The sequence below is a fragment of the Brassica napus genome, chromosome C3 (assembly GCF_020379485.1).
Source record: "Brassica napus cultivar Da-Ae chromosome C3, Da-Ae, whole genome shotgun sequence".
Classification (NCBI taxonomy): domain Eukaryota; kingdom Viridiplantae; phylum Streptophyta; class Magnoliopsida; order Brassicales; family Brassicaceae; genus Brassica; species Brassica napus.
The window spans coordinates 14250664-14276928 of record NC_063446.1 but is presented as its reverse complement, the minus strand read 5'-3'; the positions used below and the strand labels follow the sequence as shown (position 1 = coordinate 14276928).

General features: G+C 40.8%; 5 protein-coding genes and 2 long non-coding RNA genes across 9 annotated transcripts; 4 read left to right on the top strand and 3 right to left on the bottom strand.

Annotated features, from left to right (window-relative positions):
* Positions 1–6965: 6965 nt before the first annotated feature.
* Positions 6966–12398, top strand: LOC106388306 (clathrin interactor EPSIN 2). 2 transcript variants are annotated; one of them, XM_013828343.3, is made up of 14 exons: positions 6966–7192; positions 7628–7731; positions 7813–7864; positions 8048–8127; positions 8213–8291; positions 8394–8477; positions 8591–8736; positions 8941–9252; positions 9432–9473; positions 9566–9664; positions 9737–10002; positions 10173–10399; positions 10497–11448; positions 11551–12398. In XM_013828343.3, the coding sequence occupies exons 2-14, from the start codon at positions 7697–7699 to the stop codon at positions 12063–12065; spliced, it is 2889 nt and encodes a 962-aa protein (XP_013683797.2). In that variant the 5' UTR covers positions 6966–7192; positions 7628–7696; the 3' UTR covers positions 12066–12398. The 2 variants fall into 2 exon arrangements, with proteins under 2 accessions (XP_013683797.2, XP_022554867.2); XM_022699146.2 differs by lacking the exon at positions 6966–7192 and adding an exon at positions 7434–7452.
* On the bottom strand, positions 12338–14656 carry LOC106388308 (2,3-dimethylmalate lyase). Of its 2 annotated transcripts, none has more exons than XM_013828346.3 (7): positions 14215–14656; positions 13448–13926; positions 13252–13374; positions 13037–13178; positions 12748–12953; positions 12637–12673; positions 12338–12555 (listed from the first exon to the last, which is right to left on the bottom strand). In XM_013828346.3, exons 1-7 carry the CDS (start codon positions 14537–14539, stop codon positions 12437–12439), a joined length of 1431 nt encoding a protein of 476 aa, XP_013683800.1. In that variant the 5' UTR covers positions 14540–14656; the 3' UTR covers positions 12338–12436. The 2 variants fall into 2 exon arrangements, with proteins under 2 accessions (XP_013683800.1, XP_022554868.1); XM_022699147.2 differs by having other exon boundaries at positions 13448–13930; positions 14215–14507.
* A 645-nt stretch (positions 14657–15301) lies between these two features.
* Positions 15302–17989, top strand: LOC106388312 (probable serine/threonine-protein kinase PBL8). Its single transcript, XM_022699149.2, has 5 exons — positions 15302–15862; positions 15955–16368; positions 16650–16786; positions 16866–16989; positions 17240–17989. Exons 1-5 carry the CDS (start codon positions 15802–15804, stop codon positions 17716–17718), a joined length of 1215 nt encoding a protein of 404 aa, XP_022554870.1. The 5' UTR covers positions 15302–15801; the 3' UTR covers positions 17719–17989.
* On the bottom strand, positions 17871–19336 carry LOC125584312. The gene is made up of 2 exons (XR_007321284.1): positions 19195–19336; positions 17871–19119 (listed from the first exon to the last, which is right to left on the bottom strand). It is a non-coding gene; the product is annotated as an uncharacterized LOC125584312 (long non-coding RNA).
* Positions 19337–19570: 234 nt separating this feature from the next.
* On the top strand, positions 19571–21909 carry LOC106388307 (probable methyltransferase PMT19). The gene is given in 7 exon segments (XM_013828345.3): positions 19571–20161; positions 20164–20324; positions 20416–20626; positions 20698–20989; positions 21077–21439; positions 21516–21593; positions 21684–21909. Coding segments are annotated over 7 exon segments (1824 nt in total). The 5' UTR covers positions 19571–19644; the 3' UTR covers positions 21886–21909.
* A 568-nt stretch (positions 21910–22477) lies between these two features.
* On the bottom strand, positions 22478–24636 carry LOC106388310. Its single transcript, XM_013828349.3, has 6 exons — positions 23887–24636; positions 23644–23699; positions 23428–23537; positions 23175–23334; positions 22980–23072; positions 22478–22871 (listed from the first exon to the last, which is right to left on the bottom strand). Exons 1-6 carry the CDS (start codon positions 24605–24607, stop codon positions 22725–22727), a joined length of 1287 nt encoding a protein of 428 aa, XP_013683803.1. The 5' UTR covers positions 24608–24636; the 3' UTR covers positions 22478–22724.
* On the top strand, positions 24566–26256 carry LOC125584313. The gene is made up of 2 exons (XR_007321285.1): positions 24566–25171; positions 25950–26256. It is a non-coding gene; the product is annotated as an uncharacterized LOC125584313 (long non-coding RNA).
* Positions 26257–26265: the final 9 nt, after the last annotated feature.

Here is a 26265-nt window from a genome sequence, read left to right as displayed (position 1 = left end):
CATTCTCCAGAAACTAAACTCCAACTACGTATCATATTCTTACATGGTAAACTTCTCAAAAGCTTCCGCAAATCTATTTCTTTCTCAAAGTAGAGGAGTTTACCTTATTCTCTGGAACTCAAGAAAGCTTCAGCCATATCCGGAAATGCTTCATCAAAGTCCAGCCTGTCTTAAAAACAGTAGGAACAGTCTATTGTCCACTGGTCCACATCTCTCTATGAGGGAGAACTCAAATATGGTGTTGGTTCCAGAGTACAAGAAGGCTAAGGAACAACATAAGAATCATAATATGCGAAGAAGAAGTGATTTGAATCTCGCCAAGAATGTAATCAAGGTGTTTGAGCATCCATCAATTCAAGGAAAAACCATGTATTCATCTGTCAATGGTGGTACAAATGAAGGAGAAACGTGGAGAAGTATTGATAGTGCAGCCAACACTGATGGTCCTGCGACCATGAGTGACTTACATTCCTTTATCAAAGCCTTTATTTCATCCAAGAAGGCTGATACACACTCTCTTGACTCTAAACCTATCATTATAGATTCAGGAGCAAGTCATCACATGATTAGTGATAGGAACTTGATTAGTGATGTCCAGCCTACCTTAGAGAATGTTCTTATAACAAATGGTGATAAGGTTAAGATAGAAGGGATAGGGAACCTTAGGCTGTTTGATAGGGAATCAACTGCCTTGTATATGCCATCGTTTACATCAAATCTGCTATCAGTGAGGAATGCTACGATTGATCTTAGTTGTCAGGTTGTCTTCAGACCAGATGAAGTTGAATTTCAAGACTTAAAGACATGCCATGTGATGAGAAAATGACTCATTCACAACGATCTCTATCATCTTCAGAAGACCGGGATGTCTGGACCATCTACTTCTCACTATTTGGCGAGTACCTACAACGTGGTTGATAGCACATTATGGCATGCTAGGTTGGGGAATCCTCATTGAAGAACCCTAAGGAACGAACACTCAACCGGATTGATAAGGAATAAATATGAACTCCAAAGGAGAACTGGATGGGATGAATGGTGACACAAAAGGCTGCGGAAAGACCTCTTGATACTACCAGACTTCGATCGTTGCCGGATGTGACGCACCGGTCCAACAAAAGAAGGATTGAAACTTGGAGATAACCTCACCAAGAAACTAAGAGGTGTTCTAAACAGAGAACAAAGAGATAAACTCATAAAAAGGGGAAAACAATCTGCTTTATTTCGTGGCTTATGAGCCATATATATAGGATTTGTAGTCAAAGAAAGCCATAAACAATTACGGGAAATGCAAACCTAGGAAAAGACAACATTGACTAGAAAATAATAAAGGGAGTCAAAGTTGGTGAAATTGATGAAGACTGGTCAAAGTGACTTCTCCTTCTGCCCAGGTTCATTCTGGTCGTGCTGGTACTTGGTGTAAGGATTATGACGTGATCAGGACGATCCAGACGGCCTGTCGGGTGATTAACATGAACGGACTGAACTATCGGATGATCTGCTGAACCAAGTTGTGTACTGTTGTGAAACAAGTCCTTGGACAGCTCAAGTATCTATGCCTTAGTGAAATATGAAAGATAAAAATCCATCATAGGGTCGGACACTGAAGTAAGAACTTCAGTACAGCCTTCGGGACACGCGGGACGCACCAAAAGGGCCATAAGGGAAAATCTGTGAACATCTTTGGATTCTTCTCGTTCCAAGTGGATTCTGACTTCACGATCAGTCTTAGAATGTTGAAATGGTTGGGAAAGAAGTGATGTGGGTTGATCAATTCCATCTCTAGGTCGTGGTTCAAGACTGAGCTCCATTACAGGCGTCTGTAGGTCGATGCAGTGGACAACACGTGCGGTACGGTCGGGGTGATCGGATGGGACGGTACGGATGGTCTAGTCAACACGATCCAATGGGAAATTATGATCAGCATGGACGGAATGATCAGATAGACTATCACAGGCAGCAAGACTGGCATGATCCGACATGAAAACCTCGGTTTGGTCGAGCTGGTTGACAAGAACGCCACCTTGGGCCGTATCCATGATCTGAGCCGTTCGATGCTCGATCTGGGTCACATCACTCATACCAGAGCCCTAAACCTGATGCTTCCAGGTGCAGTCTTAAAGAATGATGATTGTGAAGCTTGCATATTGGGGGAGCATTGTAGAACAGTCTTCCCATAGTCTAGCACCATATATGAAAGATGTTTTGACCTTGTTCACTCTGATGTATGAACTGCTCTGTGTGTGTCCAGAGAGAACCACAAATACTTTGTCACCTTCATTGATGAGAAGTCCAAATACACTTGGGTGACACTGATTCAGTCTAAGGACAGGGTGTTGGATGCTTTCAAGAATTTCCAGACCCATATCTGCAACCATTTCAATGCCAAGCTAAAACTTCTAAGGTCTGATAATGGTGGAGAGTATACAAGTCAGACATTCAAGCAATATCTTGCTCAACATGGGATTACTCACCAGACAAGTTGTCCTTACACTCCTCAACAGAATGAAGTTGCTGAGAGGAAGAACAAACACTTGATTGAGGTAGCAAGATCAATGATGTTCCACACAAATGTTCCAAAAAGATTCTGGAGTGATGTTGTGATGTCTGCTACTATCTTATCAATATGACTCCAACTAAAGTCCTCAATGACTTGTCTCCATTTGAGGTCTTAAACAAGACCAAACCATCTTTGGACCACTTGCGTGTATTTGGGTGCCTCTGTTTTGTGTTGATACCATGGGAGCAGAGGAACAAGCTTGATGCTAAAAGCTCAAAGGCTATGTTCATTGGTTACTCTCCAACTCATAAGGGATATTAGTGCTATGATCAAAAATCAAGAAGGGTTCGTGTCTCAAAGGATGTGAAGTTTGTGGAATCAAAAGGGTACTATGATGAGAAGAGTTGGGAAAGCCTTCAGGATCTCTCACAAGGATCTTCTGATAGGGCAAACAACTTGAGAATCATTCTGGAAAGCCTAGGCATCAGTCAGCCTCAAACCAATGGGGGTACCGAGCACTTCACCTACACCTCATGTTGTTGATGAAGTTGCACCAGTTGTTGATGAAGCTGCACCAGTAGCAGAAACAGTCTATCCTGATCATGAGGGGGGGGGGGGAAATCAACCTAATTTGCAAGTTATTCACGAGGAAGCTATCCACAAAGAAGCAGCTATCAATGATTAAGTTATCCGCGAGGAAGTTATCCACGAAGAAGCTATCCACGATTTAGATGTCCATGATCAAGATGGAATGCAACAACAGATTCAACCTTTGAGAAGAAGCACTAGGGTGAAGAAACCATCCAAGTGGGTTGACATAAAAGTATACTTCAACAACAATGCAATGGCTCATTCTATCCAAGCAATCTGTTCTTTGGCAAGTTACCCTCAAGAGCATGTAGTCTTTATCAGCAATCTGGATCAAGAGTACATTTCAAAGACTTATGAAGAAGCAATGGAGCTAGATGAGTGGACAGAGTCAGTTGGAGACGAAATCGGTGCCATGATCAAGAATGATACTTGGTATGAAACTGAGTTTCCCAAAGGAAAGAAAGCAGTAACAAGTCGCCTACTCTTCACCATCAAGTATCTAGCTAATGAGAAACCAGAGAGGAAGAAGACAAGGCTAGTTGCAAGAGGATACACTCAAGTATATGGAGAAGACTATCTGGAAACTTTTACACCAGTAGCTAAGCTCCACACCATAAGAATTATACTCTTCTTAGCAGTCAATTTGGAGTGGGATTATGGCAGATGAATGTCAAGAATGATTTTCTTCAAGGAGAATTAGAGGATGAGGTTTATATGAGGCCACCTCCGGGAATGGAAGACTTTGTGAAACCAGGGAACATCCTTAGATTGAAGAAGGCTATCTATGGATTGAAGCAATCACCAAGAGCTTGGTATCACAAGCTGAGTACAACTCTCAATGGAAGAGGGTTTGTAAAATCTGAAGCTGATCATACACTCTTCACCCTCACAAGCAAGCAAGGAATTGTGGTGATTCTGATTTATGTTGATGATATTATCATAACAGGAAGTGACAAGGATAGTATCATCTCAACCAAAGCTTTTCTTAAGTCTACTTTTGATATTAAAGATTTGGGTGAGCTAAAGTACTTTCTAGGGATAGAAATGTGTCGCTCTAAAGAGAGGCTTTTCTTATCTCAAAGAAAGTACACGCTTGATCTTTTAAATGAGGCAGAAAAGCTTGGAGAAAGAATAGCTAAGACACCTCTTGAAGAAGGATACAAAGTCTTGCGTGAGGGGGAAATTGAAAATAAGCCATTTTGAGACTTTAAACTCTATAGGAGAATGGTTGGGAAGCTGATCTATCTAACCATTACAAGACCAGACATCTGCTTTTCTGTGAATCAAGTCAGCCAACATATGCAAGCACCTAAAGTTCATCATTGGAATATGGTGGAAAGGATCATGAGGTATCTGAGAGAAGCTCCGGGTAAAGGCGTACGGATGGGCTGCAACAAGAGCACATAGATTGTGGGATATTGTGATGCATATTGGGCTGGTGATAGAGTGGACAAGAGGTCTACAACAGGCTATTGCACTTTCATTGGAGGCAACTTGGTAACTTGGAAGAGCAAGAAGCAAAAGGTGGTTTTATGTTCAAGTGCTGAAGCAGAGTATAAAGCAATGAGGAAGCTCACTAGTGAACTTATTTGGATCAGAAACCTGCTTGGAGATTTGGGCATAGAGACAACAACACCAATCACAATGCATTGTGATAATCAGGCGGGTATTCATATAGCATCAAACTCAGTATTTCATGAGAGGACAAAACACATTGAGGTGGATTGTCACAAGGTGAGACAAGCTGTGGAGAAACTATTGCCTTGCTACACAAGGAGTGAAGATCAACTTGCTGACATCTTCACCAAAGGAGCAAGCACCAAAGCTTGTGAGTCCATTCATCCAAGGTTAGGACTCATATATAGACTTGTCCAGATCATGATCCTCTTTTTCATGAATCATCTACTCTTTTTCCTTAGTGTGTTTTTGTCCCACTGGGTTTTGCACACTAAGGTTTTAATGAGGGATGTGTTCATGACTTTCCAAGTTTGGCTATTCCTTATGCTCAAGCTTGAGGGGGAGTATTGAGAAGAAGAATCATCCCTATCCATGCTTAATCATCCATCAAGTTATTTTCTCTGTCACCCATCCACAGAAACGTATCCATTCGATCGTTGGAGACCTGCAAATGACTTTGGAAGTTGTGCCTTCTCTCTTTACTCAAGAAACTTGCATGTTGTATGTATTTATTATTATATATGTCCAGATCTAAATTAGTTTAAATATGTGTTGTTACCAAAATTTTCAAGTTAAGGAAATCATTCTCTCCTTCTCTCTCTTAAATATCTAAATCTCAATCTCTCTCTCTCCTGTTCTTCATTCTCCGGATACTAAACTCCTACTACATCTCATATTCTTACAGTGAGCAAACGCTAATTCGTGATGTTTACCGTTTAGGGCCTAGGTTCGACTTTTACAGGATGCACTCATTCTAGCAAGGTATGTTCCCACAAGTTAATATCTTTCTTCCTCCACAAGTAAACCTTTTAGGGCTAAGTTTTGTGTTTGTTTCAGCTCACGGTGATTACGGTTTATGCATTCTTGTATGGGCGTATGTACATGGTTATGAGTGGAGCATAGAAAGAGATCCTAAGGCTCGTAACTCCGAATCAGCTAGCCGCTCTTGAACAGGCTCTGGCTACACAGTCAATATTTCAGCTATGGTTCTTGATGGTGTTGCCTATGGTAATGGAGATTGGTTTGGAGGAAGGTTTTCGCTCTGTGTTCTTCACGTTCCAGCTTGGGACAAAGTCACATTACTATGGGAGAACAATCTTACACGGTGGGTCCAAATACAGACCAACAGGACGTGGTTTTGTTGTATTCCATGCCAAATTTGCAGAGAACTACATATTCTACTCAAGAAATCACTTTGTGAAGGGACTAGATCTACTGTTATTGTTGATTGTTTATAACGGTATCTATGTGGTTCAGGGTTGGCTCTTGGTTGTTTGCACCGTTCATATTCAATCCTTCATGGTTTGAGTGACAAAAGACAGTTGATGATTAGACTGATTGGAAACGATGGTTGGATGATCGTGGTGATATAGGAATTCTAGTTGATAAAAGCTGGGAGTCTTGGTGGAGTGTTGAGCAATAATATCCCAAACATACGAATATTAGAGGGAGGATCCTGGACATATACACTTGCTCCTCGCTTCTTCATTTATCAGTATGGGATTGTTTACCAACTCAATATTTTTCAGAGGAGCAACAACTTTTTGGTAATAAAAGAAGTCATCATATTTCATTTGCATCTTTTAGTTTGGCCTGTGACCTAACTAAAATAAGCCAAACGCTCAGAGACTTCATCATCCCCCTCCCTCACTCCTATTAAAATAAAAATCTCGGCAAATCAAAGACAACAGCAAAACACATTATATCACCTCCACATACTTATATGAAACAACAATTACGTCCATAACGACCCCTGAGCGGGACTATACTCCTAGTATCTATTAATTTGAAACAGAAAATATCATTTATCTCTGTTAATTTAAATGAAACAATCATCCTTTCCCTTGATTTTTTCTGTTTTAACTAATGCCTTTCCCTTGATCTAAACACTAATTAAACATGTAAATGACGTTATAATCGAAAAAATCATTATTACCTATAAAAAACATATCTTTGATTTCAAATCTTGTATAGTAGGAGGCTATGGGAATGTACATTTTTGTGTAACATTCTTGTACATGAAATTCAAATATAGAACGTGCTAAGACAAATGTAATAATCATATATGTTATGATCAATTAAATAGTAGGAAAATGAAGAAGAAACAGCCGAGTGATTTTGGGAGCCTCTCCTTAATATTCTGCGTGTTAGATGCGCTACGCTGTCTTAAATTATTCTCTTTATTTTATTTTCATTTATTTACCTTTATTTATTAATCTATTGAATTTTCCACTTCTGGTTGCTGTTTCTCTTCCCTTCCTCTCTCTCTCTAAGGATTCGATTGAATCTAAAACGCAGGAAGGAGAGAGAGAGAGAGATCATAAGCTTCGCGTCTTTGCTGAATCTCTCTCTATATCGGCGTTTCTTCCTCTTCTCCGTCCCTCACAGATTCGCGATCCGATTTGGCATCAAGCGCACATTTCCGTACGTATTATCGCTTAGCGTTCGTTTGGATTTCATTATAGATCTATGTGTTTGAGAGATTCTCCCGACGAGCTGGTTCTGATCACTATTCGTGTAGAGGCGATAGATTTGCTTAAGATCTGTGGTAGTTGGCTGCATTTTGAATGTCAGTCTTCCCGAATTGATCGATTTTGATTTGATTATAATGTGTTTTTTTTTAAGGTTGAATCTGAAGGAAGAAGCAGTCAATCATGTTCACGTCATTTTTTGCTGATTGATTTGTGTGTCCCATTCCTTGCTCAATTATATGATTTTGATGCATGTTGCTCGCTTACGGCTTGTGTTATTGTTGAATTCATCTTCTATTAACTTCAATGAAATACCAACTTATGCTGAAGGACGATTCACTTTGATATTCATCTTCTATTCGTTGTGATATATGTTTGTTTGAAACAGTTCGCAGCAAAGGGTGATCATATAAGTTTTGCAACAGACTTCTTAGAGGGCGTTTAACACAAAACGAAGATGAAGAAAGTCTTCGGTCAAACTGTCAGAGACCTGTGAGTATTTTGTAATCGCTCTGTGAAATATTTTTTTTTTCATTAACCATGCTTGATTATACGTTCTGTTTGTTTTTGTAGCAAGAGAGAGGTCAACAAGAAAGTGCTCAAAGTGCCTGGAATAGAACAAAAGGTAAAGGATACTCTTTTAGCATAGCTCCTTCCTTTCTGATCTCTTTTGGTTGAGTTTAGCTTAAAGTAAATAGAGAAGCTTTTCTTTGTAGAACTCCTCCTCCGGCTAATATGGTTACCAATTTAAAGCAATATATACAATATAGTTTCATGTTGTTTCTCACCTCTGGTTTTTCCTCTTCAGGTTCTAGATGCTACTAGCAACGAGCCATGGGGTCCTCATGGTTCTCTTCTTGCTGATATTGCGCAAGCTTCAAGAAATTAGTAATTACTGCTACCTTCCCACTGCTCTGTTTTTCTGTAGTGAGGATAATGCACAGCAATAACAGAAATGTTACTTTTCCTGCAGCCATGAATACCAGTTGATCATGGGGGTCATATGGAAACGACTTAGCGACACTGGAAAAAACTGGCGGCATGTCTTTAAGGTAAAGAAAACAAATCCCTTGTTGGTTTATTTCTTGTTTGTATTGCTGTAGCAAGTGAATGAAACAATTTCCTGTTGGTTTTTCCCCTCCTATCCACTTCAGGCTTTGACAGTTTTGGAGTACATGGTAGGCCATGGGTCAGAACGTGTTATTAAAGAGATTAGAGAGCGTGCATATCAAATTTCGGTAATGACCATGCTGAGTACATTATATTATAAGTATTCAGCATCGAAAGAATCCTTTCGTTCTGTATCTTAGCAGTTGACCTTCTGACATTTTATCCATTTTCCATGTGGTAGACATTGTCCGATTTCCAGTATATTGATTCCGGTGGTAGAGATCAAGGAACCAATGTTAGGAAGAAATCACAGAGCCTGGTGGCGTTGGTCAATGACAAAGAGAGAATAGCTGAGGTCAGAGAGAAGGCTTCAGCCAACAGAGATAAGTAAGTTTGCTTGTAATTGTATCTTTGTTTTTTTAATTGTTGTAGTTTCCTCTCTATTTTAGCCTCGCTGGACCCTTGTCTGATTTCATTTGTACCTAGTGGCCTCACAACTGTTATTATGCCTCTTAGTAGTCTATTTCATTTGTAGTTTAAAAATATGCTTCGGGAGCTGGACATATTAACCTGACATTATTTTCACAACAGGTATCGCAGCTCAGCACCAGGTGGGATGTATAAGCCTTCAGGAGGATACGGGGACAAATATGATTACGGATCCCGGGATGAAGAGCGAAGTAGTTATGGAAGAGAAAGGGAATATGGTTATAGGGATGATGATAGAAATAGCCGTGATGGAGATCGTCACTCCAGAGACTCTGAAGACCGGTATGGGAGAGATGGTAACAGGGAAGATGATTACAGAGGAAGGAGCAGAAGTGTTGATAACTACCAAAATGGGTCACGAGGTAGAAGTTCAGAAAGGGAACGGACATTTGAGGATGATGGCCATTCATCAAGGTATGTTGATCTAAAGTTTCACCTTTCCTTTGGACTTGATCTAAAAAGGAATAGTTTTGAGATTAAACATATACACGGGATAAAATATTTGATTGTGATAGATGCCAAAAAAGCATGTATCGAGCCTCTTCTTAGCCTAGTTCCACTTATACAATGAAACATTCATCTTTATCGTGTAGGGGTAGTGGTGCTCGAGCTGATGACAGTTCTCAGGATGGGAGGTAACTAAGTTTAGGCCTTTTTCTTATTGTATTAAGTTTTGTGGATTTATGTCAACTTATAAGTCATAACTTCTTTCGGGTTTATATGACAGAGGGCAGCTCCAGAGGAAATTTTCTGAACAAAATATTGGTGCTCCACCTAGTTATGAAGAGGCTGTCAGTGACTCAAGGAGTCCTGTATATAGTGAAAGGTGATAATTCTCTGCTATGCAGAATTAGAGCTACCTTCGTTTTATTGGTTCTGATGAATCTTTTTATGCCAGGGATGGTGGAGAGACCCCACAAGCTGCTGCTCCAGAAGCTGGTTCTCCTCCCCCACAAGCTGTTGCTCCAGGAGCTGGTTCTCCTCCCCCACAAGCTATTACTCCAGGAGCTGCTTCTCCCTCTGCCCCACAAATAGCTGCTCCAACGGTTGCTTCTCCTCCTGCTGGAAACAACACAGACAATAAATCTACTGGTTTTGATAATGAATCTTCTCCTCAGAACATTGAGGCTTTTGATGAATTTGATCCACGCTGTGCGTTTTCAGGTACAGAGTTCTCAAAGTTTGCGATTCTTTATGTTCATTGTTTGTTTTTGCCTTTCAAACTCCTCTGCTCCATAGAGATCAAATTTTATTGTTAGTTTGGTTTTTATATTGTTATTCCATTAACCTTTCTGCTTGTTCTGAGTGAGCGTTGTGCTTCGTATCTTTCCCAGCTTGTCCTCCAGCATATGCATCTGCGGACGGTGTTTCAGCTCCTCCAACAATGGCTTCTACATCTGCTCCTCCCACCTCAAACAGTGTTGAGATGGACTTGCTTGGCTCCCTTGCAGACGTATTTTCGCCAAATCCTTTGGCCATTGTACCGGCTGAGTCTACCTCTGTTGAAACCAATGGACAAGCCAATGCTCCATCGTTTTCTACATCTCAGCCATCAGCTCAGGTATTGACAGAGGGATTAAGCAGTTGTACTCGCGGATGCCTTCTTTTTCTTTGTAACATTTTGATTATTGCTGACTAAATCATCCCCCATTATACAGACATTTGATGATCCATTCGGTGAATCTCCTTTCAAAGCCTTCACTTCTACGGACAGCGACTCAAACCCGCAGCAAAGCTTTGGTGCTCCTTTCCAGCCAACACCACCAGCCTTCACCTCGGAGGTCACTCATCCTGATACAGCTCGTAACTTTGGCTTTGGGGACTCATTTTCTACTGTTGCCAATCCCGAACCTGGTGTTCAGAATATGCAACCTCCATCAAACTCACCAGGTTTTCTTCAAGAGCAGTTCGACACATCTGACAATGATTTTGATATTCTTGCTGGCATACTCCCCCCGTCTGGTCCTCAAGTTTCAGTCCCTCAACAATCGAGTGCCTCAGTACCAACATCTCAGTTTCCTCCCAGTGGAAACAACATGTACGAGGGATATCACCCTCAGCCGGTATCTACAGCCCCAAACATGCCTGGACAAACTCCATTTGGGCAAGCTGTACAACCATATAACATGGTTCCTCATTCACAAAATACGACGGGAGCCACACCGTTTCACAATGGAGGCTTCATGCACCAGCCTGGCTCAGCCGTTTACAATCCTGGAGTAGTCACTTCACACCCTACAAGCGAAAGCTTCCATCCACGGCCAGTTGCTGCCACTTCATCGAGCTCGCAGACCCCTTACTCTACCCCAAGTGGGCCAGCTGGTCAGTTCATGACACACCAGGGTCATGAAATGTCGCCTTCTCATGCTCCACAAAGAACTCAATCCGGGCCTGTTACTAGTCAAGGGAACAACAATTTCATGGGAGACATGTTTACACAAGCTGGACCAACAAGCGCTGTGACTTCATCGTCATCATCCCATTCAGATCTCACACCTATAACAGGAGCGATTGAGATCGTTCCTCCGCCTCAGAAAAAGTTCGAGCCAAAATCATCAGTCTGGGCAGACACATTGAGCAGGGGACTTGTTAACTTTAACATATCTGGACGTAAGATAGATTTCCACCACAACATGTGAATGAAAGCAACCAAAAACCCCTGTTTTAAGCAATATTTTCTAACATCTTTTTCTGTTTTCTACTTATGTGCAGCTAAAACAAATCCATTGGCAGACATAGGAGTTGACTTTGAGGCGATCAACAGGAGAGAAAAACGGCTAGAGAAACCGACAAATACACCACCAGCAACATCGACTATCAACATGGGTAAAGCAATGGGATCAGGCACTGGCTTAGGTCGTGCGGGTGCAACTGCTATGAGACCTCCTCCAAATCCAATGGTAGGCTCTGGCATGCCCATGGGCGGCGGTGGTTATGGGGGTATGAACCAAAACCAACACATGGGTATGGGAATGGGACCAGGCATGAACCCAAATCAACCAATGGGTATGGGAATGGGACCAGGAATGAACCAAAACCAACCCATGGGTATGGGAATGGGACCAGGCATGAACATGGGTGGAGGATATGGCCAAGGTTATCCGATGCAACCACAAAACCAAGGAATGGTCCCTGGTCCGAACATGCCAGGCAACAACAACTATAATCCAATGATGGGTCAAGGCGGTTATAACCCTCAACAATCGTATGGTGGTGGGTACAGGTAAGATCAAGCCAAACCATTACTGACAAGACCCTCCACTTGTAAAGTCGAGAAGAGAACACTCTGGTTCCGTACCTCTCTGCTTCTTTTCATTTTTACCTGGGACATATAATATCTATCAGGCGATAAAATAGTCGGATTGGTCAGCCGCTTCACGGAAGTACTCAGGTTACATTATTCATCTCAGCATCAGGATTTTCTACACTCTTCGTTTCCTTTGTTATATGCGTATAAATTGATATATACTACACAGATTCTATTTTTGAGGGTTTCGCGTATTGAATGTGTACAACATTTCCCATTCACGGAACAAATAAAATATTTTGTCTTTCTTGCATGTTCTCGACTTTATATACTTTATTTATTTATTCATTGTCATTCCAAAAAGACTTGGATTCTATCACCAGCAGTGTCTTTAAAGTCCAACAGAAGTTTCCCTCCGACTTCATCAGCTGCATCGTCCATCAATTGCTTCAGGTTCACGCCTCCTAAAGCTACAAAAAGGCCCCAGGCTCTGTCATTGTCACCGAGGCAGAAACTGAACAAGCAGAACAACGAAGAAGACTTAGAATTACCTGGGACAATATTGGTGACACCTTCCAAGAATCCAGCCTGCTCCAACCATAAAGACAGGTTTTGCTTTACATCAACCAGTTCAGAGAAACATACATTACAATAAGACGTACCGGGATTCTGACGTCGAGTTTCTCAATCCCATCACGTCCAATGATCTTGATCCTCAGAGACCTTGACCAGATTCTGGAAAAGGGGTTTCTGGATTCATTAGAAACCACCTCAGGTATCATGACTTCAACAACCGGATCCACTCTCTGTTCTGAATCATCTTGCACAACTCGTTGGTTACCACCATATACGCTTCTTCTGCTAGACCCTTATACATGGTAAAAAAATACAGTTACTATTGACTGATATTTTCCCAAAGGTCATACAACTGAAGACCTTGATGTTTCTCACCTCTATCAGATGAGGAGGATGTAGCATACCGCTTCTCTTCCTCACGGTATGTGTCATAGCCAAGAATCTCCTCAATTTCTTCTAAAGAAGGCATGCTTCCTGGTGGAGGAATCCTACCACCCTTTATCGCCAATAGAGCGTCCTGCAATGCTTCTACATACTATAAGTCTCTTGACCAAGACACATTATTGACAAAAATACAGTCGTTCACTCACCTGCATTGCTCGAATTGATACCCCAATCAAGGAAAGTGGATATGCAACTAGCTTATATCCAATCTCTTCTATCTCAAGCGGGTTTAGCATCGGAATTTTCCCACCAGTCTCAAGCATATTAGCCTAGATTAACAGCACACAAATGTAACTTCATATCAAGATTTAGAGTAATCCAAGGCGCAAAGTGAAGTGTTACCAGTTTAGGAACTAGTGGATAGACATTGCAGAATGATTTCATCTCTTCTCTAGACACCAGAGAATCAACGGAGAGAACATCTGCTCCAGCATCTGTAAAAGCTCTCGCCCTACTAAACGATTCCTCCAGAGATATCACTTCTCTAGAATCAGTTTGAGCTACAATGACAATGTCTGAACCACACTCTCTACGCGTATCAACCGCAGCTTTGACACGCATCACTGCCTCCTCTCTAGAAACCACTCCTCTCCCGCCGCCACTAGAAACCTGATCGTTGATTATGATTCCAGCAAATCCAGCTTTGATATACCCCTTGACTGTTCTCTTAACATTCATGGCGTTACCAAACCCATTGCCACCGTCTCCAATCACCGGAATGGATACAGCCTGAGTGATCTGTTGACCTTGGTCAACCATTTCTCCATAAGAAATGAGTCCTTTATCAGGTAAACCAACCCTAGCTGCTGAAATTGAGAACCCTAACTTCCATAGAAAGATAAATCATCAATACATATATACATAAAAGCTCGAAAAGCAAACATCTTTCTTAAATTTTAAGCTAAAGTCTTCAACTTTAAGATGGACTTCGCAATAACCAGTGCTGAAATTGAGAACCCTAACTTGCGTAGAAAGTAATCAGCAAAAGCAATATACATATATATACATAAAGATAAAAAAAAAGCAAACATGTTTCGTTGAATTGAGCTAAAGAAAACTGTAAAGTCTTCAATTTTAAGAATTGGGTTATCAGATTGATAGATCATTACCAGTGGTGAGACAGTAAGGAAACCCAGCTCGTTCGACGAGCTTAGCACTAAGAGCATCGAAGCAGCAAGGACCCTGAAGGACACCAGGGGATTGCATGATCTCTCTTAGCTTCTTCGCCGGAGAAGATGCGTTTGAGTTTCCAGAGGTGTCGGAAGCTGCTGCGGTGGCGTTAATGGCGCCACGGGATCGTCTCGAGACAGAGATGGGTTTTGTATATAGCTGTCTGATGGAGGGGGTGGAATCTGGAGGGAAGAGGATGGGTTTAGATTGTTGACGATGAAGAATTCGAGGAGGAGAAGAGGTGTAAGAGCTTAGTGTTGCCATTGAAAAGGATTCACTTTTGATTCGGAACAAAAAGATTTGATTGATTAAAGAAGAAGAAGAGTTGTTGGAACAGACCGAACCGAGAGAAAGTTTTCCACTGACTCCGGTTCAAGCGCGTCAAAGGCTTAACTCTGTACCGAAGTAGTGTTATTGAACCAAAATCCAAACCGAAAAAAACCTGAATCTTGAATCCTTGATCCATAAAAGTACCTGAATAGAGGTACGGTTGGTTTAGACTTTAGAGGTTTTTTACCTTTTTCTAAAATCTCAAAATTCTCCTAAAATTTTTCACAGCCTATTTTCTTTTGTTATTTTCATTTTATGTTAGTTTTTTCTTAAAATCAACAATCTGTAGCATTTTTGATGTAAGAAAAACACAATTTGCAACTTTAGAATATTTTTATAACCTTTTTTGATTACAAAGTTTAAGCAAAAAAAAAAATTTTTAAACCATAGTCAGAACTCAGAAACAGTTCAAACTTTAAACTGATGGCAACCTAAATTTTGTAAAACAGTATATCTAAAAATACATTAATATCTAAAAGTGTTTGATTGTTCAAAAAAAAAACTACAAGTATTTGAATATTATCAAAATCTGTTCTAAACTCAAATAGATATTAAAGAATATATGAAAACTAAAAAAAGAAAGAACTAAAAACATATTTCAAACCAGACCTAGTATTAGAAAACAATATTTGAAACTAAATATCAAAATTTCAGCTTATTCTAATATAATCTAAAAAATAGAAATTTAAAATATTATCAAATTCGGATTCAAAATATAGTTCATACAGAATTACAAAATTTATTTGAAGTTATTATTGACAGAACAGATTCCAACATATAAAATTCAAATGTAGCATACATGGTAAACTGAACCCAAAAAATTCCAAAATTTTTGATCCGGACCTAGAACCAGTAACATCCCTGCGTAGACCGAACCAAGTTAAAGCACGCCACGTGAGTGTGTTTACGGCTCGCGGGGGCGCGTGATCATCTCCTCCTTCTCCCTTCCTCTTCTTCCTCAACACCATCATCTCTTCTTACATCGGCCCGACTTCAAGACACACCCCCAACACAAAAAAAAGAAAAGAAAGTAATATCTTTTTAACCTTTCAGCCGATTTTAAACTCACTTCAGTAAGCATCAGTTTTCTCAATCCACATGCGAAGCTTCCTTTGTCATCTTCTCCAATTGCAATTAGGGTTAAAAATGTCAGCTTGAAATCGAAAAATGAGATCCTTTCCACTACTACATTGACAATGGGCAACTGCAACACTAGAGACGAAGCTTCCGTCTTGACTCCTCAGGCTCAAGCTCAAGGTCTCTCTCTCTCTCTCTCTCTCTCTCTCTCTCTCTCTCTCTCTCTCTCTAACTTAACTCCCTTGATTCTGATCTATCTTTCCACCTCGCAGCTCAACAGCTACAGATGAAGCACTCACGCTCCGTCTCAGATCTGAGCGATCCATCTACTCCCGACTCTCGCACTCCTCCTTCCGTCATCCCTTTCACTCTCTTCGAGCTCGAGACCATCACCAAGAGCTTCCGCCCCGACTACATCCTCGGAGAAGGCGGCTTCGGCACTGTCTACAAAGGCTACATTGATGACAATCTCCGCCTTGGCCTCAAGTCTCTCCCTGTTGCCGTCAAGGTTCTTAACAAGGAAGGTCTCCAGGGACACCGTGAGTGGCTTACTGAAGTCAACTTCCTTGGCCAGCTCCGTCATTACAACCTCGTTAAGCTTATTGGTTACTGCTGTGAGGATGATCATCGTTTGCTTGTTTATGAGTTCATGCTGAGAGGCAGCCTTGAGAATCACCTCTTTCGAAGTAAACCCCCTTCTCCTCCGTTCATATTCTTGTCTAGTTTATAAGTCAGACCATACTGATGATGAGAAACCAGACATGTGTTCTTAGCAATGTCCTAAAGCTCGGTCTTAGCATCCTGTTTAGGTGGCGAATCAGTCATAAACTAAACGGTTATACTGGTCTAGGTGTGAGCTTAAGCAATACTCCCTCGTAAAACATCTAATTACCGATTTCTTAAACAATGGTTACTATCATGGTAGTGTATAATTAACCAAGTCAGTAACCATGGCCTCTCTCTACAGAAACCACAGCTCCGTTATCTTGGTCTAGAAGGATGATGATTGCTCTTGGGGCTGCAAAGGGCCTTGCTTTCCTGCACAACGCTGAAAGACCGGTTATTTATCGGGATTTCAAGACTTCCAATATACTGCTTGACTCGGTAACTAGTGTTATTCTTTTTTTCTTTTATTGCTGCAAATATTGCGAATACTTTCCCACAGCTTGTGTTGAACATGCAGGACTACACAGCCAAGCTTTCGGATTTTGGCTTGGCTAAAGCTGGGCCACAGGGTGATGAAACCCATGTGTCAACTCGAGTGATGGGCACTTACGGCTATGCTGCCCCTGAATATGTGATGACTGGTATGACATGCATAACCATAGCTAGATGTTTCCCCCTTAAACATGGTCTGTGATGGCAGCAATGCTCAACTGTTTATATAAGTCCTAAAAATAGAGTAGTTAACTAGATGTCATGTGGGAGCTCGCTTGCACCTCTACCTCTCTCTTTCACTAGCTTGCTATTGTTTTACCATATAGTATTTGGTATGTAAGATGTCGAACCATGCATCTAAACATGTTAACTGACTTGATTTTGTTACAAATGACAAAGGACACCTGACGGCCAGAAGTGATGTGTACAGCTTTGGAGTTGTTCTTCTAGAGATGTTGACGGGAAGAAAGTCAGTGGACAAGACAAGACCTAGAAAAGAGCAGAACCTGGTCGATTGGGCTCGGCCGAAGCTGAACGATAAAAGAAAACTGCTGCAAATAATTGACCCGAGGCTGGAGAACCAATACTCTGTCAAAGCAGCTCAGAAGGCATGCAGCTTGGCGTATTACTGTCTGAGTCAGAACCCCAAAGCTAGGCCACTGATGAGTGATGTGGTTGAGACTTTGCAGCCTTTACAGTGTACAAGCGATTCCCTAATCCCTGGTGGAACAACAGGAGCTGCGTTTGCAATGGGAGGGGTGCCTGACTATAGAATGCACAGAAGGTTTGCAAAGAATGCTGGGCCTGGTGCTATTTGCAGGTCATCACCTAACCAAAGTTGTTCTCCGGGTGGACCTGCAGCGTGCAGAGTGCGGTGATAAGTGTGTGAAGTGTACATAATCTCGGTTCGCAGTGTCTCCTCTTTTGGTGTAATTTCTCGCTGAAAATAATGGATGCGGTTTGCTTCATGTTGTTTTTGTTGTTGTTGCTGCTGTTTGTTTGTTGCCACCACTTGATCTAATCTAGAATGTTGTATGATTATGATTGAGCGTGGTTCTTTGTTTGTATCCGCTCTCTGATGTAGTGCTTGTGTTAGTCTCTGACATTTCTCTAATCACTCTTAATGTGAATTTTTTTTGTGTGCAAGCATTATTGGTTTCTTGGTATCACTAATTTATCTTTACCCCTCTTATCAATTAATCTCAGACGTTAGAAAAACATGTCAAGTGAGTGTTTCTAGGGTACACGTGATCATCTCCTTCAACAGCATCTCTTGGGTACATAGGTCGACTTCAGACAACTACAAACATGGTTGTTCATGATCCCAAAAGCCGCTCAATGGATGCTTATCCAACAAAGGCTTGAAAGGGATCAGCTTTGTCAACAACAACAGCAGAAGAACGAGAAAGGCAATAACGCAACTTGTGGTGCTTAAAGAACCACCACTTAAAAGCTGCTTCACTTCCTACTCCAACAAAGAGATCAATCACAAAAGGTTTTGTTCATGATGTTTTTTGCATATACAAGATTGTTCCACCCTGTAGATGAGAGTCTTGCTGGTAACCAATGCTAAGGTAAACCACATTGTTCTCCTGTATTGGTTTGCTCGTGGGAAGAAGAGTAGAGCTGACAAGGTCTTGCATAGTCTCCTTCAAAGCGGCGACTCTGCTCGAAAGTACTTGCCAAGTAACAATGAGAAGAAGGTGGAGGAGAACAACTACATCCTTCTTGATAATTTTGGTCAGTCACATTTTCTTCAGCTCCGGTTCTAGGAAAGCATCACAGATGAATTCAAAACGTTCTAAAAAAATGTATATATATCTATGAAGCGACTCAAGAAATCTGGTGCTTTGAATCTCCCTCAAGATCTCCACAAGTGAATTCTTCTTTCTTATAGCATTTCATAGAGACTGAACTAGCTCATGTGACTCTGATACGCTTGTGTTTGGAGTGCAGGTTTGAATTGTGTAAGCCAATGGATGGTATGTGAGAAAGTTACATGATGAAACTCATCAAGGTGACCGGGTAAACTACAGTACACTTATATCTGACTACTAAGATACTAATTCAGACGTTGTGCTTTTTTATAAGGAAGAAACTGAGGGATGTGATGTACAATAGCTAGCATCCACAATCCTTTTAAGCTCTTGGTCACCATCCTTAATTCGATCTACTTTTTGCAGGAAGGCTCAGTTAGCATCAACCCTTTTCTCAGCAGATCTTCATGGTGCTTTCATGTTTACAAATATGTAGTACTTGGATCCAGAGCACCTTAACACCTTAAATCAGAGAACACCAAGTTTACTTAATCTGAAACATTTGGAATAATCACAAGATAATAAATTTCGAGGTACCTTAATAGCTGCTCACATCTTTCTATTTCCAAAGCCTTTAAGCCTTAACTTTGGTTATTGTCATCATCCACCTCAACTGCTGGAAAATCACATTTACCTAGTGTTTTAAGAGACAATGTTGGGGATGACCACTAAAGCATCCTCGTGTCCCAAGATTTTACATCAAAGCTTTCATGATGTACCTAACATTATAATATACTATCTTTTAAGTTTTTGTATGAATACTCTACTCCACAGTCCTCCACTGTGTATACTATTATTTTAACGTTTATTATTAGTGTATGAATTATTGGATTCCAAAATAAATAAATAAATCCATGTTGGTGACCATTAATGGAGACAAAACTACAGTTGAAGATTCCATTTCAGTAAACGAGGTGAGTCTTTGACTTCTTAACTAAATGTTACTTCACACATTTGTCTTCTCTATTCTTAGATTCCAGAAGAAGGATGAATCCATCACAACTACAGTTACCAAAGCTCTGTTCTAAACGTAGATTCTTCTTCACTCTAGTCTTACTCTTCTCTCTCTATTACATCTTAACCACTATCAGAACCATCACCATCCCTTCTTCTTCCCAAGATCCTCACCGTCATCATCCACAGCTTCAAGAACCTTCCATGCCCCATCATTCCTCTCTTCAAGAACCTTCCATGCCCCATCACTCCTCTCCTCCAAAACCTTCAGCAAACCAACCATCACCACCGTCATCATCATTGCCTTACTTTCCACTCTGTCCCAAGAACTTCACCAACTACTTGCCCTGCCACGATCCATCAACAGCACGACAGTACAACATTGAAAGACACTACCGGAGAGAGAGGCACTGCCCTGACTCATCATCCCACGAGAAGAAGCTCAGGTGTTTGGTCCCAAAGCCCTCTGGCTACAAAACGCCTTTTCCTTGGCCTGATAGTAGAAGCTACGCTTGGTTCAAGAACGTTCCCTTCAAGAAGCTAGCTGAGTTTAAAAGACTCAGAACTGGGTTAGGCTTGAAAGAGACCGCTTTGTTTTCCCCGGAGGTGGGACTTCATTCCCTGGTGGCGTGAAGGACTATGTTGATGTGATTATGAAGGTTTTGCCATTAGCTTCTGGGAGTATCAGGACTGTTCTTGATGTTGGATGTGGAGTGAGTTCACTTACATGATGAGTAGAAACCATTACTAGATTATTATTTGATATTTGACTGCAGTGTGTTTATGGATTGATCATTGTGTCAGGTAGCGAGTTTTGGAGCTTTTTTGCTTAACCATAACATCTTGACACTGTCAATAGCACCTAGGGATGTACACGAGGCTCAAGTTCAGTTTGCATTAGAACGTGGACTCCCTTCTATGCTCGGTGTTCTAAGCACTTATAAACTGCCTTACCCATCAAAGTCTTTTGACATGGTCCATTGTTCTAGGTGCCTTGTCAACTGGACTGCCTATGGTAATGTGTTTCTAATAACTACGCATCTGTGTCAGTTTAATGTGTGTGTTTTAACCTTTTGGTCGATTCAGATGGGCTTTACTTGATGGAGGTTGATCGTGTTCTACGTCCTGGTGGATACTGGGTGCTTTCTGGACCACCCGTAACATCAATGGTTAAAGCCAAGAACCAGAAGAAAGATTTGCAGAAGGAGATGGAAAAACTAAATGATGTTTTCAGAAAACTTTGTTGGGAGAAGATTGCTGAAAGATACCCAGTTGTCATATGGAGAAAGCCTTCTAATCATTTGCAGTGTATAAAAAGACTAAAAGCTCTTAAGTTTCCTGGTCGCTGCTCTTCTGGTGACGACCCGAACGCTGCATGGTGAGTTTACTTACTAAAAGTATATACCTTCTTCTGCATCTTCAGAAGTTAAAGCTTGACTCAGATAGATCTTTTTTTTAACAATAGGTACAAAGAGATGGAGCCGTGCATCACTCCTCTTCTAAATGTTAATGACACACACAAAAGAGTTCTTAGAAACTGGCCTGAGAGACTAAATCACGTGCCTGAGCGACATGGAGTGACCATTTCGAGATTTAAAGCTGACACTAACCTGTGGCAGAGAATAGTTGTGTACTATGACACTAAGTTAAAGTTTCTCAGCAATGGAAAATACAGAAACGTTATGGATATGAATGCTGGTTTGGGCGGTTTTGCTGCAGCATTGAGCAAATATCCAATGTGGGTGATGAATGTGGTACCGTTTGATCTTAAACCGAACACACTCGGTGTTGTGTTCGACCGTGGCCTCATTGGAACTTACATGAACTGGTAAAAACACTCAAAAACTTGTCTGATGTCATCTAATTGTGATCTCTCTTATACCGTCGTTTTCGGTTTCTTGTAGGTGTGAAGCTTTCTCTACGTACCCTAGAACCTATGATCTGATTCATGCCAATGGTTTGTTCAGCTTGTACTTGGACAAGTAAGATCTCTTTCTGTAACTTGGAACTTTGGTTTACATTTCTTGTAATAAATGTGTAATATGGTCTATTTTTGTTGGTTATTGTGATAGATGTGACATTGTTGATATACTATTGGAGATGCAGATGATTCTTAGACCCGGAGGAGCTGTTATAATTAGAGACGGTTTTGATGTCCTTATGAAAGTGAAGGCTATAACCAATCAAATGAGATGGAATGGTACAATGTATTCAGAAGCAGATAATAGTTTTGACCATGGAACAATACTAATTGTAGATAATTCATTTAAATAAATAAATAAAAAGCTTTTGGGGGAATAGTCATACTGTGATCTTGATCTCAAAGCTTGATCTCTAATACTAATTAAGAGGCGGATAAGTTGAACAACCTGACATGGACTAATGCATGGTAGGTTTACTCTTGTTTGTAATTTGCATTCTCAGTTACACTGAAACCGCAATCAAGGGCATTTTTCATTCTTAACATTGTCGTTCTTTTAGTGGTAAGCAATAAGAATATGTCCTAAAGCAGTTGCAAAGGTATAAAAGTTAGAAACGCCCCATTCTATAATCAGTTGAGCATTTTGAAGATAAAACTTGTGTGCTTGATATAAACCTAGCTTGCAGCGTTGTGTGTGAAATATGAAGCAGAGTTTAGACCAAACATGAGCATTGTAGTACAAGCTCTTCAACCGCTATTGAGGTCTTCAGGAACAGCTACTGCACCTCATAGACAAGCTTGATCTTCTTCTTTGTGGTTCTTGCATACTGGATTCATTCATGGCTTTAGAAGCTCTTTTGAAAGAGATGGTGAGTAGGGAATGTATTTGAGTTGATGGAGATAGGATCTGCTGATTCATGGAAGACAATTCGAATGTACACAAAGTTATGACAGATCTTTTTGATTCATATGAATTAGTTTACAATATCATAATAATACATAATCTTGTAGCTTTTGTTCTTCAAAGAGTAACTTCAAGACACTATACTAGGACTAAAAAATGTTTCTATAACTTCTGCCATCTGATTTAAAATCACTCTGTTAAGTTGATTAGGACACAAGTGTATGAAAAGGGTTGTTTTAAATTGTCACTAAGAAGTTGAAAAAAAGGGCGTAGAAGAAGAAGTTTCAACTAGGAGGGAATCAAACCAAGAGCTTCAGCAGCACTTCTCTGACTCTCTTCACTGCAACACATTCCAACAAACGTTCTCATCAGAGACTGTCTCTCTTCCAGCTTCATGAGTTTCTCCAGCCCTCTTGCCACCATTTCCATCTCAGCCTGATGGATAAGTAAACAAGCAGAAGAAGTTTTAGTGAAAACAATGAGAAAATGAAGCAGAGACTGAATGGTTAAAACTACAACAGAAAGAAGAAGAAAAACACATACAGAGTACTCCTCAGGAGGAAATATGCGATGAATGAGGCATATTTTCGATAGTTCTGCCACCGATTCAGACTGTTTACCCTGTATTTCCAGAGCCTGCAGTAACATAGAGTTTGCACAGGACACAAAGTATACTTCAGCGTTTGATTCTGATCATAATACCATCTAAGTTAACCAGAAGAAGGAATAGGAAGCTACCCAAGCTTGTAGAAACCATGAACGTGTGCGTGCAGCAACAGCAGCAGAAACCATCCTAGCAGCATCTATCTTTGCAAGCCCAATGTTCTCAGCAAGCCCAGCGATGAACTCCCGAGCATCTTCACTACAAATCTCCACAGAAGAAGATTCCCAAGGAGCTCTATAAATAGTTTTCAAACAAGTTCAGCACCACACCATAACAAAAAGGAGTAAATTCAACTTAATAATTACAGGTCAATAGAGAGTCAGACACCTGCTGCAAGCATTTAGGACAAAATCAACAGATGTTCTGTAAAAGGAATCTCGAGTGTTTGTTGGCTCAATAGAGACTTGCACTCCAGCAATCCTACATACTCTACGCAGCTGTATATCATTCCATAGGAACAAACATAAAGAGAGTAATCTAGTTAAGTCAAGATAGTTACACACAATCGAGTGTGACAAAACAGAAAGGAAACAGATACTAAACTTGAATAATATCATTTTCCGTGATGTCTCTTCCACTGGTTCTGTTATCCACGATTGCTGGAAACTAAATTGATAAGTTACATTTATAGAACGAAACCACAAACACGTAAGTAATACTAATACCATTGCAAATTCAAATCTTTCTGTCTACCTGAAACAAAACAGACAAAAGAAGTAGTCTTTCAGTAAAAGCTTGTCATGAAAAACCAAAAGACATGACTTTGAAAGAGTTTAAAGAAGCAACCTCGAACGATTCTGTTGGCTTCTCTCTGATAATCTTCTTTGTCTACTTCCAAGCTCTGGCAAGGCAATGAAGCAGGCCACCATTTCGGCAAATTGTTCTGAGCTCTAAGCTTGAGGTTTCTAGCTACAGAGTTACTTCTAGAAGCCTGACCAGAAGAAGAAGCTAAGGAGCTTGAAGATGAACGAATGCTATCAACAGCTACAACCACTTCCTTACCACCAAGACTCCTATCTCTCCTAACTACCACTTTAGGTTTCCCTTGGAAGCTACCCTTCAGACCAGTTCCTAAGTGGACAAGAACCTTAATAGCAAAACCAAACACGAGTCCAAGCAAGACAACACCTCCAACGAACTGCACGGTTGATTTCCTGCACGTGACGACGACGCGCTTGTTGTCGTCTAGCGAGACTAGAGTTTGCAAGTCGGAGACGGCGTCTTTCCCTGAATCGAGAAAGAGCTTGAAGCGGGAGGTAGCTAGGGAGGAGATACGGTGGACGTCTAGGGTTAAGCTTAGGCTTTGTTCTTCATAGTAAGACGAGGTGGAGATTGTACGAAGATTGCCGTCTCTGTAAGTTGAGTCGCTGGAGTTTCTGTTACGGCGAGCGGGAGAACGACGGCGTTTCGGAGTTGAGAAGGACGAGAGAGGAGCTTTGTAGAGTTGAGGTTTGGTGGCGAAGAGTCGCGGGGAAGAAGGAGAAGAACACGAAGTGGTCATGTTCATTGTGTGATGTGTTGTTTCGCTTGTGGACAATAATGAATGGAGTTAGTTGAAGAGTTCCGGTTTGCTCGGACCAATTGGTTTAAACCGGTTCACATGCTTAGAGAAATTAGGACGTATATACACAAATTTCACAAATGTTAGAAAAATAGCACTGGACTATTCCAATTTATTTTAATACCATTTCACCCCTACAACCAAACACGCTTACTCTATATCTACTCTACATATAATATCAGAAGATATCACCAGACCCACCTATTCTTCGTTTGATCCCTTTCTAAACAGTAATATCTCCCAAATCATTTTTTTTTTCATTTAATCAAAAATTATAATTTTTCTACAGAGACCAAATCTAGATAATTTACCGTCGGCCATTCCACAGATTAGTGAGATTGTCACCACGCCGGAGCCTGTTGTGGTCACTGATTTTGACATCAAATCAGAGTCTGGCTGAAATGAATCTCAAGAAGAAGGAGAGGAGATCGATGGACCACCCTCCCGCCGAAAATAGTTCGATATTGTGTAAGCCCCACACACGCTAGAGAGCTGGATGAAAAATGCAAGGTAAGTGGTAGCTGTTACCAAAAGAGTTGTTGATATTTGGAGACCAATTTGGTTCGCGTTATCCAAGCGTATTAGGTGTTACTCATGCGTAGTAATTGTTACCACAAGAGTTAGTTGCTTTTGTTGCTCTTGTGATTGTACGTATAGGCAGTTGTTTAGCTATAGTAACCTTTGCAAATTTTCTGTTACTCCGAGTTAGTAGTGAACTAGTGCATTGTTGGTCGTTACAATGCGTGTTAGTTGTTACCAAAAGAGTTATTGATATTAGAGACCCTTTTGGTTCTCAAGTTACCCAAGCATAGTAGGTGTTACTCATGCGTGTTAACTGTTACCACAAGAATTAGTTGCTTTTGTTTCTCTTATAGTTGTACGTATAGGCAACTGTTGAGCTAGCCACCTTTGCAAAGTTTTTGTTACTCCGAGTTAGCGGCCAACTAGTGGGTTATTAGTCGTTCCAATGCATATTAATTGTTACCAAAAGAGTTGTTGATACTGGAGACCCTTTTGGTTTTGACGTTATCCAAACGTAATAGGTGTTACCCCTGCGTATTAACTGGTACCATAAGAGTTAGTTGTGCTGTTGTCCATGTGGTTGTACATATAGGCAGCTGTTTAGATACAGTCACCTTTGCAGAGTTTCTGTTACTCCAAGTTAGTAGCTAACTAGTGGATTGTTGGTCGTTACAGTGCGTGTTAATTGTTACCATCTTTTTTTATATCTAACTAACCAGGAAAAAGCCATATGTATATTATCTAATGTTTTGTGACTACACTAAAGGCTGAGATGATTTCAATGGTAGTGGATGCAACACATTCTCAGAAGTGCTGACGTGAGAAGACAAGGTTGATGAGGAACATGTTGGCAACCTTGTACGACTAATCGAGCAAGGTCATGTGTTCAACAAGTCTATGTACGCTACACTTAGATTTGCTCCGAATTTTTCTTTGATTTTCCAGTGTACCTTACACAATAACCTAACAAAACGAGTGCATAGGGGAGATAATAGTTGCACAGCTATTTTAGAACAGTAACCTAGGATTGTACTTGCGAAGATCCACCGAATCAAAAAGTGTTCACTTTTCTCCTTACGTTT